The 14,239-nt window shown below is 48.5% G+C and overlaps 1 protein-coding gene across 1 annotated transcript in view; it reads right to left on the minus strand.

The window, feature by feature from the left end:
• LOC126527758 (scoloptoxin SSD20-like) overlaps positions 1 to 14,239 on the minus strand; it is a 62,685-nt gene that overhangs the window by 25,281 nt on the left and 23,165 nt on the right. Inside the window, exon 3 of the mRNA XM_072286732.1 lies at positions 5,903 to 6,093. Coding sequence (XP_072142833.1) covers positions 5,903 to 6,093 — 191 coding nt within the window. The remainder of the gene's footprint in view (positions 1 to 5,902; positions 6,094 to 14,239) is intronic.

Below are 14,239 nucleotides of genomic sequence, written 5' to 3' on the forward strand. Positions count from 1 at the left end.
AGCTTTCGTAAATCGGTTAATGAAATGCTATTAATTTGCTCGTTTTATTCATGTATCTTTGGCGTGAACTGCACTCTAGCGCACCCATGCAGTGTAATGTGACAAATTTTACATGGGATTGTATTTCATAATTTCCCATTCTTTATTTTAAATGCACCACCCGCTTCTTGGCCAATGTCCCGTTATGGGTACGTGCCATAGTGTGGAAATCATAGTCATAATGAACGCATGGTCACCACCTGAAAGAGCTAGTTGATGTACCGCTTGAAATACCGCTTCCCAGTGATCGTGATATGCGAGCCAAATCTCACGTCGGAATTTCGCCTTTCTGGATACGTTAAGCTCTGGTCACGTGAAGATGGACACAAGAGCAAAGTGTTAATGTGTATACGCAGTGACATGACGTTTGTGCGGAACACGATCGCTCCACATTACAGCAATGAATATGTGTGTGTGACACTAAAACATAAACTACATGTGTTTTCGATCATCGGCGCCTACATACCTCCTAGACAAAAACTTGAACTCTCTTATCTATCCACTGTATTACAAAGTTCCCCAGGCCCTCATGTTGTTATTGGAGACTTCAACGCTCATCATCCTTACTGGGGAAGTGCCGCAATGAACTGTCGGGGTAGGAACTTGATGGACTTCATAGACACTGAAGGTCTGGCTGTCATCAACGATGGATCTCCAACTTACATCCACGGCACTACCTACGGAAGTTGCTTAGACCTCACTATTGTATCTCAGAGCCTCCTGCCCTTAGTCAACTGGTGCTTGGACATAGAAACGCATGGGAGCGATCATATACCAACATATGTGCAGATGAAGTGGTTTGTGCAATCAACTGCATCTGCTGTACGCTGCACTGATTGGTCCACATTCACTACATCTGTCGAAGAGTACTGTGGAGACATCACTTCACCATCTTATATAGAAGACATTATTGTATCATCAGTGCAGAAGACAACTAAGTTCATCAGTGCACCTACATCCAGATCGGCGATTGATATTGAATATGAACGGCTCCGAGCGATCCGTCGTAGAGCGGAAAGGAAGGTTAGGCGAACTCAATCGTCATTAGGCCTTACTTTATGTCGACGAGCTCAACGAAAAATACGGCGTCACCTTCAAAAAATGGGAAAACAACGGTGGAGGACCTTCTGTTCGTCTCTAGATCCTCGAAAGCCACTTTCTAGGATCTGGCAGATAGTACGAAGCCTTCGCGCCCCTCCTCAGCAAAAACATCCTTTCCGTGCTCTAGCACTTCACCAATCTCTGACGGAAGTGCAGGTTGCCGAAGACTTCTGTAAGAGAGTCACCTGTACCGGTGCTTCAGCATGTCCAACATTGGATCGACCCGTTCTACCTCCTAAAGATGATCGTCTTGACCTTCCTTTCACGATGCCGGAATTGGAAGCTGCACTTGCTGCGTCGAGACGATCTTCTGCCCCTGGACCTGACGGTATTTCATATACTGCTCTGTGCCACCTTGGGATGGAAGGTCGGAAAGTCCTGCTGTCATACTATAACGCCACGTGGTCATCCAGTACAGTCCCGAAGCAGTGGAAAACCAGCCGTTTGGTCGCCCTCCTAAAGCCAGGAAAATCGCCTTACGAAATGTCATCTTACGGACCAGTAGCTTTAGCTAGCTGTGTCGGTAAGGTGATGGAACGGATGGTGCTCACTAGATGAGAATGGTTCATGGAAAAAATGAGCTTTATCCTGAAATGATGACCGGATTTAGACGTGGCCGGTCTGCAATAGATGGGGTAATTGATCTCGTGTCCACGATCGAACACGAAATAAAGCGACACCGACTTGTAGGAGCAGTTTTTTTAGACATAAAAGGAGCTTATGACAATGTACTGCACGAAGCCATTCTTGATGCCCTCAGTAATTTAGGCATCGGCGGCCGTCTCTACATGTGGATTGATAATTACCTAGATGGTCGTACAGTCTTCATGTCCACGAATGATGGCGAAACGACAAGACACGCTGTGGTCCGTGGAGTGCCTCAAGGAGGAGTTCTCAGCCCGACTCTTTTCAATGTTGCCGTTATTGGCCTTGCGGAAATAATTCCTGATACAGTACGCATCAGTACATACGCAGACGACATATGCATATGGGCATCCGCAGTCACGCGACCGCAAATTCGTGCCAGATTGCAGCGAGCTGTTTCTTTAACGTCTCAGTACCTGCAGTGCCAAGGACTGCAACTGGCCCCAGACAAGTGCGCTGCGATAGCGTTAACAGGGAAGCTTATGTGTTGGTATCGAATTATGGTCAATGGAAATGCCATCCCATATGTCACCCACCACAAGTACCTCGGCGTTGTCATTGACCGCGGTGTTTCATGGTCGAAACATGTGGCAATGTTGAAGAAAAAATTAACTGGGCTTGCTCAAGTTTTTCGCTTTCTGGCCGGTATGAAGTGGGGTCCATCTGAGCGTTCGCTACTCCGGCTGTACCAGGCTCTCTACGTCGGATACATTCGGTATAGCCTGCCAGTTTTATCAGGTATGAGCCCGTCATGTTTACGCACGCTGGAAAGTGCCCAGGCACAGATACTGAAAACATGTCTCGGTGTTCCACGTTGCACCTCAACCCACGGAACAATTGAGGAGGCTAGCGTCACCCCTTTACCTGTCTATCTACGATGCGAACCTCTTCGAGTATTCCTGCGACTGCTTTGTCGTCATGGACGCCATCCCTTATCGACATTACCCGATATACGGCCGGACTCCACTTTTTCAAGAGCCGTTAAATGGCAAGAATCTGCCATACCAGCATACTTTGCCCCGGCTGACCTTCCACATATGCCCCCATGGGTAATGTCCAAAATACCGGTACATCTATCTATTCCGGGAATTTCTAAAGAATCGCGAATGCCTACCGTCGGCCTCAGACATTTAACACTTGAATATATATCGAAAGAATATGACTCCTCGGTGAGCGTGTATACAGACGGATCGGTATCGGCGTATGCGTCTGGTGCGGCTTTCGTCGTGCCTGCGCATCAAGTCATTCGAAGGTTTCGTCTGCATAACGAGACGACTTCAACATCTACGGAACTAGTGGCAATCAGAGAGGCCGTTCAATATATTTCGCGACAGCCTCCTCAAATATGGACAGTCTTCAGCGACGCAAAATCGGCTCTTCAACTACTTAGAGTGGTGTTGAAAGAGAGCGCTTACAGAGTGTTGGCTCTTCAATCTGCCGAGCTCTACACTTTAGCGCAAGAAAACGGCCACCACATCACATTTCAGTGGATTCCCAGTCACTGTGGTATACAGGGCAACGAACTGGCCGACGCCGAAGCGAAGAAAGCACTCGAAGAACGAGAGTCACTGCTTTCCATTCCTTTTTCAAGAGCGGACGCCAACTGTCTCCTCTCCAGTGTCATCCGAAAATTGACAGCAAAGCACTGGGACAATCCGGATAATCGCCACAGACGACTCCAGAGATTGGACCCTGCCATGAATTTTAGGCTACCACCGAAAATTCAAAGAAGCTGTGCCAGTCTTCTGCACAGACTAAGGCTGGGGGTAGCGTTTACGCACGGATACGTGCACCTCATGCGACGCACCAAGTCTCCTCACTGTGAGGTGTGCAATGTGACTGAGACTATAGGTCATGAGCTTTGTGACTGCCCTAAGTACGTGGAAGAGCGTGAAAGGTTGGACAACGACCTTACGCGTCTCGACAGCGCACCGTTGTCGGAGGACGTTATTTTAGGCCCTTGGCCAGATGCTCAATCGAGTTTCAAGGCCATTCAGGCATTACTGAAGTTTTTAAAAATTACGGGCCTGGATTGCAGACTTTGAGCATGCCAAAGTGCTTGCGATATGTTCTACATCTTCCTTCTATCGTCATCGTCACCCATCATGCACCTCTTCCCTCTTTCTTTCCCTCTTCCCCTTCCCCCAATGCCGAGTAGCTGGCTAGAGGAATTTACCTCAGGCCAACCTCTGAGCATTTCGTATCATTAAACTTCTCTCTCTCTCTCTCTAGTTGATGTCAGTACGAGAGAAGTACACATGCGGTTATGGCCTAATGTTTAGAGCATCAGGCTGTTGCACTGGTGGGTCGAGGTTTGAATCCCGCTGCCGAACGCGCTTCTGTTTTTAAGAGTGAGGTTGAATCTACTCGGCAAGAACCCAACCAGCCAATGTAAGACAAACAGACAGGCTCACCCAGGTGAAATGATGGGGTAGCAGTTAAAGAAAGCCTCGCTTTAAAACTGCAAGGCCCTCTACTCGATGCTTTCAAATAAGTGTTTTTTTTTTTTCTACTATATTTCGCGTAAAACAGAAAACCAGTGTTCTTCAACACGTCAGTGACAGCTTTGGCGGTATTCATAATGAACGCCCCCCCTACAGGCTAGCGTATATTATCATGATCGATTTCTGTATATATGCGCGTGTTTTGGTGCCCCACTCGAAGAATGCTTATTTTCACTTAGTACAGCATACTCACGTAACCTCACACTAAGCAGTGGAAGCATGTTACCCGCTACCGGGTCACCATTCATGAAGAATCACTGCGCTTAATGCCCACTCGCCATTTGCAAATGCTGCAACCTATTCGCAGAAGAAGGTCAGAATCTGTCAACTGCAGCTCCATAGTTAATGAAGTAAGGCTGACAGGAGCAACAGTGCAACAAAAGCAATAGTGTGGCGACGAGAAAAAGTATTGGTAAATATTACCACTGCGTTATGGAGTACTTTAAGCATGTTGAGTAAGTTTTGAAAGTGGGGGATTTGAGCAGCGCCCGGGTTGTACGGCAACATGGCGCCGAGAGTAGGGGATAGTCCGCGTCAACAGAACAGAAGAAATAGGGAAAACCCGTCGTAGCCTTAAGGCGGTATTATAAGCGTGCATGACAAAAAATACTGTCACTGTGGTGCTGTTCAACGGGTTCTTTGGTTATCATTCAACTTACAAGCGCAAAGAAGAGGGCAGAGAAGGAGAGGCAGATAACGCAAACGCTCGACTACAACTAAAATTTACTTAAGGATAACAAGAAAGAAACCGTAAAGCCTACAACATTTTTACCGCGCATGTGTGCCACTTATATTCTGGCATAGATACTTCATTTGCTTGTATGTAATAGCAACGGGATTAACGAAAAGGAGGGCGTCAAACCAATTAGGTTGGCTTGATGCAAAGCACATCCTGGTTATGTCAGTAAAAGTACAATTGAAATGTTTTTATCAGGGTGTTCCTTTGTGCACACGTAATAGGCCGCAGCTGTGCGTTGAATACTACAACATGCTGCGAGACGATCTTGATAAACGACAGAGAAAAAGACATGGCCTCTGTGAATGAGCAGATCACGGGTTTCGCCGTCGTCGTACCAGTACCCATCCCAAGCGCGTGCAGCTTCACTGTTACGACGGTAATGCAGCGGTCACATTTTATCACACCACATGGGCGTGCCATATAGCAAACTCGATACTAGGCAAAGCACACCCGAACACAGCTAAGTAGAAAGCTTTTCTGTCCAGCGTCAACTCTTGAGACCAGCTCGGGACCATGCCTCGCGGCGGGGAGCGGCCCGCTGTAATATTGTCCACCATTATAGCTTCTCTCTCTCGCTCTCTTCATTAGTGTTGACGGTTCATTGGTTCTCAAAATTATTTTACTGGTTTTACATTTCTTTATGTGAGGTTTTTCATCTCCGGAATTGGGTAGAGCCTAAATGTAGGCTTGTAAGAAAAGTAACGTTATCAAGCGGTATCCAATACCATGCTTGTGTTATCAAACCTAAAGTGAATTCTGCAAAAATTATACTATTTATGTATCAGAATATCAGGCAAATTGACTATGTTACGTCAACATTTGTTCCCTTCCAGCGCACTACATGAAAGGAAAGTTAAAGGAATAAAGATCTTACTAATAGTTTATGGTGCTGGAAACAGATATTACGACGTCTTCTCCCCAAAACACTGCGTGTGCAGTGCCAGTTTCCGGTAAGTAAGTCTCGTTGATAAAACCATATTTGGTAGGATCATCGAATGTGTGCGTCAAGTTAATTTTTGACTTAGTATCTTCAGCATATTTGCGAGACGTCATGTTGTTGATCACCTGCAGCAAAAAAAAAACGAGAAATTAAAAACACATTGTACGTAAAGCATAGCTCTACTTTGTTACCCCACAGTAAACATTTATATTGGTATCAATGGTCTTTGCGCAGGCGCCAATCATGGGAGCGCTTGGTGGCCTAGGACCTGCCTCCCGACAGCTATTAAGAGGCAGAAGCGGGAGGCCCCGATTTCATTTTTACATACCTAGCTTCGTGAATTCATTTTCAGCCTTAAAGGTGTGCACGAACCTATAGCTATTAGCGACGTGTAGCTAACATGGACTTTACCCTTTATCCTGGATCCAGTTTCTATGGAACTACTGGTTGGTGCTAAATGTCGGGAGAAGCAGCACGGCAATGGGGAACTTCTGCTTGCCATGAGGCACTATGGTTCTTAATGCGCTGGCATTAGGAGTGCCAAAGTGGAAATTCTGTATGTGTGTGAAGCTGGTCATATGGAAGAGGTATATTTATTATATAGATAGGTGCTTGCGTGTGTGTTTATGTATGTATGTACAATGCGAGTAACGGTGGTCTGTTCTGGATCACCCTCAGTTGCACTTCGCTTCTCGTAAAGACAGGACGTGTGCCGAGTGAGCTCATGAACAACGCACTGTAATGTTGCGCGAGCGGTTTAAATCATGGATCCTGAAACTCAAAGCGGTGCCGAGCGTTCCGTAAGCGAGGGAACAATTCCAAGCGTTCGAAAGCACCGACGTGCCATGCTTCTCGTCTCGGAAGCCACGCGCAGGCCAATTGACCTTGCGCGGACTTCTTAATTGAAGGAATTCTGGGGTTTTAAGTGCGAAAGCCACGGTATCAGTATGAGGCGCGCCGTAGTCGGATGCGTCGGAATAATTTCAACGTCGGGATTTTCAACGTGCCCTCAGTGCAAGGTACGCGGGCGTTTTCGCATTTCGCCCAAAGCAAAATGCGCCCACTGAGGCCGGGATTTGATCCCGCAATCTAGAGCTTAGCAGCGCAACAACACCGTAGCCGCTAAGCCACCGCGACTGGTGGGCGCGGGTTTCTCAGCAAGGCCTGCTGCAGAGCACGCCCTAGCATGGGGATAGCAGCGGTTTTGCTCTCGCACCCTCCGCTATCAACCTTCGCTTGAAAATAGGGTAGCTCTAAATAAGGCGCGCCGCGCAAACGAACACATTTTTTTTTCGTACAACCATGTAATAAACGATTCCATTCTGCCAGCGGAGTTGCTTTGCCGTGAACACGGCATAATGGCGACGAAGATGCCGAGAGTACCCTTGGATAACGTCCTCTGAAGGCCTTCGGCACCTGTACAAGAACCGCGACGATGCCATCATCAACGCCTTAGCCATGTCCAGTTTTGGGCAAGTTGAACATTTTGATGAGTCTATAAGCGACTGGCGTTCATACGAAGAGCGATTACTGCCTTATTTCCGTGCGGATAAGATAGCAGAAGAACTAAAGCTTGTGTTATTTGTCAGCTTAATTTGGTCGAAGACTTACTTACCGCTCCCGAAACGCATTCAAACAAGCCGTTTCAAGCGCTACATGCACTGCCTCGCAACCAGAATCATCCCAAAGAGTTGCCTTCTCACCATTGATTGGACCGACTTCGTCGCTGAACGGGTCCTCATGCTTCTGCATCAGTGACGCGAGTTACGTTGGAGCGTCCTCCGATCCAGGTGCACACATTCGACGGCGTTCAATTCCTGTGTGCAGTCCCAGTCGAGCTGAATGTGCTGAAGCCACTCTCGTGCTAGAAGCGCTTGTCCGTATTGTAGAATGACGTAGAGTGGTAGCAGCTGCTTCTGAGCGTTGGTCTGGACGGTGACGTGGTGCCCGCCAACCGGCTGGATGGCTTCACTGGTATACGTCGGCAAACGAAGACTGGTAAGTTCGGGCTCTAGGTGAGGAAAAAGGTGGCGGGAGAGGCTTTTTGAGGTAATAGACAGCACTGCCTCAATGTCCAGAACCATCCGCTATCGGTGAATCGGCCAAGTTTCATCGCAGGTCGCAGACTGAAACCGAGGTCATACAAGAGTTCGTGGCTGAGATACGACGCGTAGCTCAAACATGCGACTTTGGTGAATTCTTGAATCAGTTCTTGCGCAACCTGTTGTGGCCTTCAGCATGCCAATATTCAGAGACATTTATTACGCGAATATAAAGCTTTAACCAGTGGGTGGATAGCGGGGCTTGCTTTGGTATTGTCAATAAAGCGTTGCCATGACACTGGTAGCCAAAGAAAAATTAAATAACTTTTTCATATGTGGCTCTACCTTTCCAGACTACATAACAATAAAGTGCAGCGATGCAATTACGTGTAGAAATAAAATGTGCTTTTGGCTATATTCTTTTTCGGCATGTTATATCTTTATTTTGTCGCTTCATTTGTTGCGCCAATGGGCGGCGCTATCGCTCTCATCGTTCCGGCTGCCATTCTCTTCGTCTGCTCTTGCCGCTTTCTATGCACTTGCACGTTCTTTTCGCATGTTTTGCAGTTTAAAACTTTCTTTCGGTGCCTACGGATTTTCTGGCAATGTCGGAAACACTGAGGTAAGGATACAAGACTTGCTGGGCGGCTGTGTTATGTGTCAACTCGAGGAGCAACGCACTGGCGAAATTTTCCGTTTCGCAGCGGACGAGAGATAAGCACACTTCTTCTGCAGTCTTTATGAAGAAACAAGCACTGTGCTTATCAAACAACAGTAGGACAAAACGAAAGATCTTCCGCGCTTGTTTCCAAATAAATATCTTTTTTGGTTTGGCGTGGCGCATTTTTCTGCGTTGTAAGAAACTGAAGCTACTTGGCCGATTGATGCTAGCAGACGCGCATATGGAAATTTCGCTTCGTCATATCTTAGTGGTTGATCTTCATTTTTTTTTCCACGGGTAGAAAACTTGCAATTTATATCTACCGAAGGAATTTGAATGCTTGCTGCACAAACTGGTTACGCTGGAGAGCATTCCGGTGACCAGCTTTTTGCTATTATATTACCGCCTTTGACCATGAACACGGCAGAAGTAAAAAAAAAATCGATTACGTAGCAGCCACCGTTCGCATTTTGAAATACAAGTTCGAGTTACCTATGTGACGACATAGGTTCGCTCCACTTTTCAGCCTGTGCCTAGAAGGGCAAATTCCTTTAATCGCTCCTTCGTACTCTCCACTCCGGTTGCGCTTTAAAGTGTTCTTTAATCATGACCACGCGGTATTTGCCCATTTTTCAGATTTGACATATGGGGAAATGACGCTAAATAGGGAGTCCTGGCAGGGCTAACATGCGAGCAGATGTTTAACGCCTACGGCCTCTGCTTGGACCACTTCAGAGGAAGGGACTACGCCGTCCCTTTGTGCTCGGCTGTGCCGACTGTTGGAGTGGAAGAGTAGTCCTTTATCGATGAAGGTAAGGAAAACAAGCTATTAGTGGTTGCCAATCTGTGCTTCTGCAGTTCATTATTTTCGTACAAAAACCACTCGAAAGGGCACGGCGCAAGTGCGATGAGCACGGCCAGCGCTGTCTTTTTCTTGTCGTTTGATACGGCGCCGAGTTCCCTGTGGCGTTACGCAGTGAAATTTGTTCCGCGTGCGCCAAGAAACCGCGTGCTTGTCAGTTTGTCGTTATCGCTTGCTTGTCCACGGTGCGCGATGTTCCCGATTATAGGCTTAACTGAAAAGCCGAATAGGTTTCGCTACAACGAGCCAATTCACGTTCGCAAAATGCCGCGCCTCGCTTGGCGCTACAGCACACGACACGGTGAAGCCTGTTCTTGTCGCACGCTGCCGTCTTCTCGCTGTCGTTATCAGCCATCCCCCCCCCCCCCCCCACCAGCGACAACCTCCGGTCACAGATAGCGCGCTTACGGGGAACGGGCCGACGACCTCATCAAAATTGTCATCAAATGACATGATTTAAGGCCCCCACTGGAGCATCTCTGTCAAGAGAGGTTTGGGCCATTAGCGAGGGGACGGTCCTTCACCTGTCAGCCGCCCAAATTGGCGCGTTCACAGCGGAGACGAGGTCAGTGTACTACCTCCATCCCCTTGCTGATTGTGCCCAGTGATGTGCGTGTGTTTCCGGCAAAGCTCTATTCGGAGGGAAAGGGCAACAAACCTCCGGATTGGTGGGACCTGATGTCATCGGTCTCCTGACGCCGGATTTGTGGAGATGACTGAACCATGACCAAGCAGGGCATAAAAAGAGCGATGGACGCCTGGAGAGACTGGCTGCTAGGACTTCTTCATGAACTTATTTCTCTTTACTTCTTGGAAATTTTTGTAAATACTGCTACGACGCGCTGCAGAAGTGAACGATGATGAGAGGACTGACGAAGACGACTATCGCCGATAGTCATGCCCACGGGCTCAGTCATCAGTATAAGGGGCAATGTCGCTTGTTTCCCTATTGTATATATTGGGCTAGGCCCTCAGGTGATAACCCAGGGTAGCTCTCTTGGAACCTTAGCTCCAGCCTCCGACTATCATGGTTCCCTCTTAACTGAGCCTGCTGCACTGCCTCCTGCTGCTATTGATTCGAACCCTACGATGTTAGATAACATAGCGAAGTTGATCGCCACGGATCTTCCGGCCGAAAGCTTACACGCGCTTCAGGGCCTGCTCATGTCATTCCAGGACATTTTTGATCTCGATGACTAACCACTGGATCAAACAGTTGTCAAGCATCTGACTGAAACCGGCGATGCCAAACCCATACACCGACGTTCGTATCGTGTCTCCTACGCTGAGCGCCAAGTTATACAAAAGGAAGTTGACAAAATGCTTGCCCGTGATACTGTTACGCGAAGGACGAGTCAGTAAGACGAGCAACTATTTACATGTTATATTTACGACAGCGGTTGCAGCGCTGACCGGTTAGATTCACAGCGCGAGCCCAGTTCGTTCGTCCTCCCCTTTTCTCGAGTCATGGAGCCCTCGCGCCTCGCTCAAACAATCAAATACCACGCGCGAGTAGCAATATAATTGAACCTTCTTCAAGCCCATGGGCATCTCCTGTCGTGCTCGCTAGAAAAAAGGACAACAGGTGGCGCTTCTCTACCGACTACAGGAACCTTAACCAAGTAACAAAAAAGGCGTCTACCCCTTACCTCAGACAGATGACCCCTTTCACTGTCTCAGTGGTTCCAAGTATTTTTATTCGATAGACCTTCGTTCGGGGTATTGGCAGATTGCAGTCCACGACATGGATCGTGAAAAGGCGGCGTTTATTACACCTGATGGGCTCTATCAGTTTTAGGTGATGCCATTCGGGTTACGTGTTCATCATTCCAAGGAATGATCGGCGGCCACCGGGAACTTACTGTGCTCGGACACCTCGTCGACTCTTCCGGTGTTCGTCCCGATCCGGAGAAAGTTCACGCGGTCAAGACTTTGCCTGTGGCCACCTGCGCAACCGACGCTCCATTCTGTGCAGGCTTCTGCTCCTACTTCTGCAGATTCATGCGAAATTTTACTGACATCGCACGCCCTCTAATTCAACTTTAAGAAAGACACGACTTTTGTCTGGTGTCCCGACCAAGCTAGTGTATTCGCTGAACTGACGACACGACTCACGTCGGCACTAATTCTCACCCACTTTGGAGTGTCCGCCCCAACGAAGGCTCTCACCGACGCCAGCGGCCACGGTATCGGCGCTGTTTTGGCACAACCACAGCACGGTTGCGACCGTGTCATTGCGTACGCCAGGCGTCTTCTGTCACCAGCCGAACGCAATTACTCGATCACCGTGCGTGAATTCCTCGCCCTCGTTTGGGCAGTAGGTAAATTTCGCCCCTACCTCTACTGACGGCCTTTCGTTGTTATCACCATTCACCACGCCCTATGCTTGCTTTCGTCCTAAAAAGATCCAGCTGGACGTCTGAGTTGGTGGCCTCTACGACTTCAAGAATACTCTTACACAGTGGTGTGTAAGATAGGCCGACTCCATGAGGACGCTGACTGCTTCTCAGCTCATACAGTAGAACCACCAGACCAGCATGGGACCGGCGAGTCACCCGGAGGCCTCGTGCTTACCGCGTTTGGTGACATCGCCGATGAGCAACGCCGTGACCCTTACCTGAGAGACATCATTCTCAGCCTGACGGACCTGCCAAGTTCACCCTCTTCGCGTATGTTTGTGCTGCAATATGGCATATCGTACAGTTACAACATGCGCCCTGATGGCCCTGAATGGCTACTGGTCACTCCCAAGCATGTGCGTGAGGCTGTGCTCGCAGTTTCATGACGTCCCACCCTCTGGTCATCTGGGAGTCTCAAAGACATATGACCATGTTCGGCGTCGTTTCTTCTGACCCGGTATTTATCGTTCCGTTTGCCGTTACGTCGCCTGCTGTAATCTTTTCAGCACCGCAAAAAACCAGCAGCCCAACCAGCTGGCCGTTTCCAGCCTATTGAAATACCATCTTCGCCACTCTTTCAAGTTGGTCTTGGTCTCCTTGTCCATTTTCCTCTATCACTTAGTGGAAACAAGCGAATAGCAGCTACTACGGGCTACCCCACCCGGCACGCGATCGTGCGGGCTCTCCCTACCAGTTGTGCAACCGACGTCGCTGACTTCCTTCTCGGCGCAGTGATACTTCACCACGGTGCTTCCCGACTACTCCTTACCGATCGGGGCCAGTACTTTCTCTCACAGGTTGTACAGGACATCTTGCACGCCTGCGCTACAAAGCACAAGTTTACAACAGCTTATCACCCTCAGACCAACGGCCTCACAGAGAGGCTCAACAGAACTATCACAGAATTCAATCCATTGCTATCTACGTCTCCACCGACCACGGTGACTGGGACGTCGCTCTGCTGTTCGTTACATTCGCCTACAATACGTCCGGCCCTCATTTTGCTGGGTTCTCTCCATTTTTTCTCTTGTATGGTCGATACCCTATACTACCGTTTGACACGAATCTCCCAGCTGTTCTCGATACAACCTGACAATATGCTCGAGATGCCATATCTAAAGCGACTGAGACACGTGAGATTGCCCACCTGCGTCTGACCACTGCCCAAGAAAAGCAACGACGCATGTATGACGCTTGCCACCACGCTGCCCACTTTAACCCTGGTGACATCGTGCTTCTTTGGAAACCAGCATGACGAGTTGGTGGTTTCTGAGATGCTGATTTCACCCTACTCAGGCAAATGCCGTGTCTTGACATACGTGACCTACAAGTTACAACATCTCAATGACTCCACGCCACGATCCTCCTCTGATATCGTTCACGTCGCTCGACTGAAGCGATATCACTCAACCTACCAAGCGCCGGAACAGCGCCTTCGCCGCCGGGGGTGATGGCAGGAAGCGCTGCAGGAGCGACGATGATAAGAGGACTGGCGAAGGCAACGACCACCGATAGTCGTGCGCTCGGGCTATCTTGTATGTCTGTCTTCTGCCCGTTGCATATATCGCGCAACTATATTGGCAAGCGTTTTTTTTTTCCTCCCCGTAATAATAATGTACATAATATGTAATATAAACGAGTGTGTAAAATGTCCTCGTTATCGGGCCCAGCCCCACTTTCCCTTAATCCTCCACGATCAAAGTATATTCCACTTCTTCGGACCACATTTGCAACATTGGTGGCAGCGGTGGGATAGTCTGCGCAGCACTTCGACTTCCGCTTGGTGAGTACACGACCTTTTCTCCTTGAGAGTTGCCACGCTTAACGCGGTTCTTCCTGGTAACAAGGGTGTTTGAAGCCTAGATCAAAGATAACTTGCTTCTGCACTTAATTCCCTGAGAAACTTGTCGGCAAAAGAAGTGGCGATGGAGTGGAAGAAGTTGCGGAGAACGAAACTAAACGCGATAAATGAGGAATTGGGGATTCATTGTGGGAAAGACCCGAAGAAGACGGAGGTAATCTGTGTGATAGAGGCAAGCGGCCGAGATGACGAGGACATCGGGGAGGCTTGGGAGGATATTCAGGGCCAGAGGGAAAGCTAAAGCGAACGCGCGAAAGAAGCCAAAATAAGGTGCGACAACGAGCCCAAAAGGGAAATAGAGGAAATTGATACGGAAATCCAGCATCTCAGGGGGCTCGAGGCACGATCTGGGTGCACGTAATCGACGACGACGAAACATAAAGTTTTCTTGATTTTTTCGAGAATATTTGCGCGGAGATACAACTGGATCGTCACTTTTGGTCTGT

Source organism: Dermacentor andersoni, chromosome 3, assembly GCF_023375885.2.
Source record: "Dermacentor andersoni chromosome 3, qqDerAnde1_hic_scaffold, whole genome shotgun sequence".
Lineage (NCBI taxonomy): Eukaryota > Metazoa > Arthropoda > Arachnida > Ixodida > Ixodidae > Dermacentor > Dermacentor andersoni.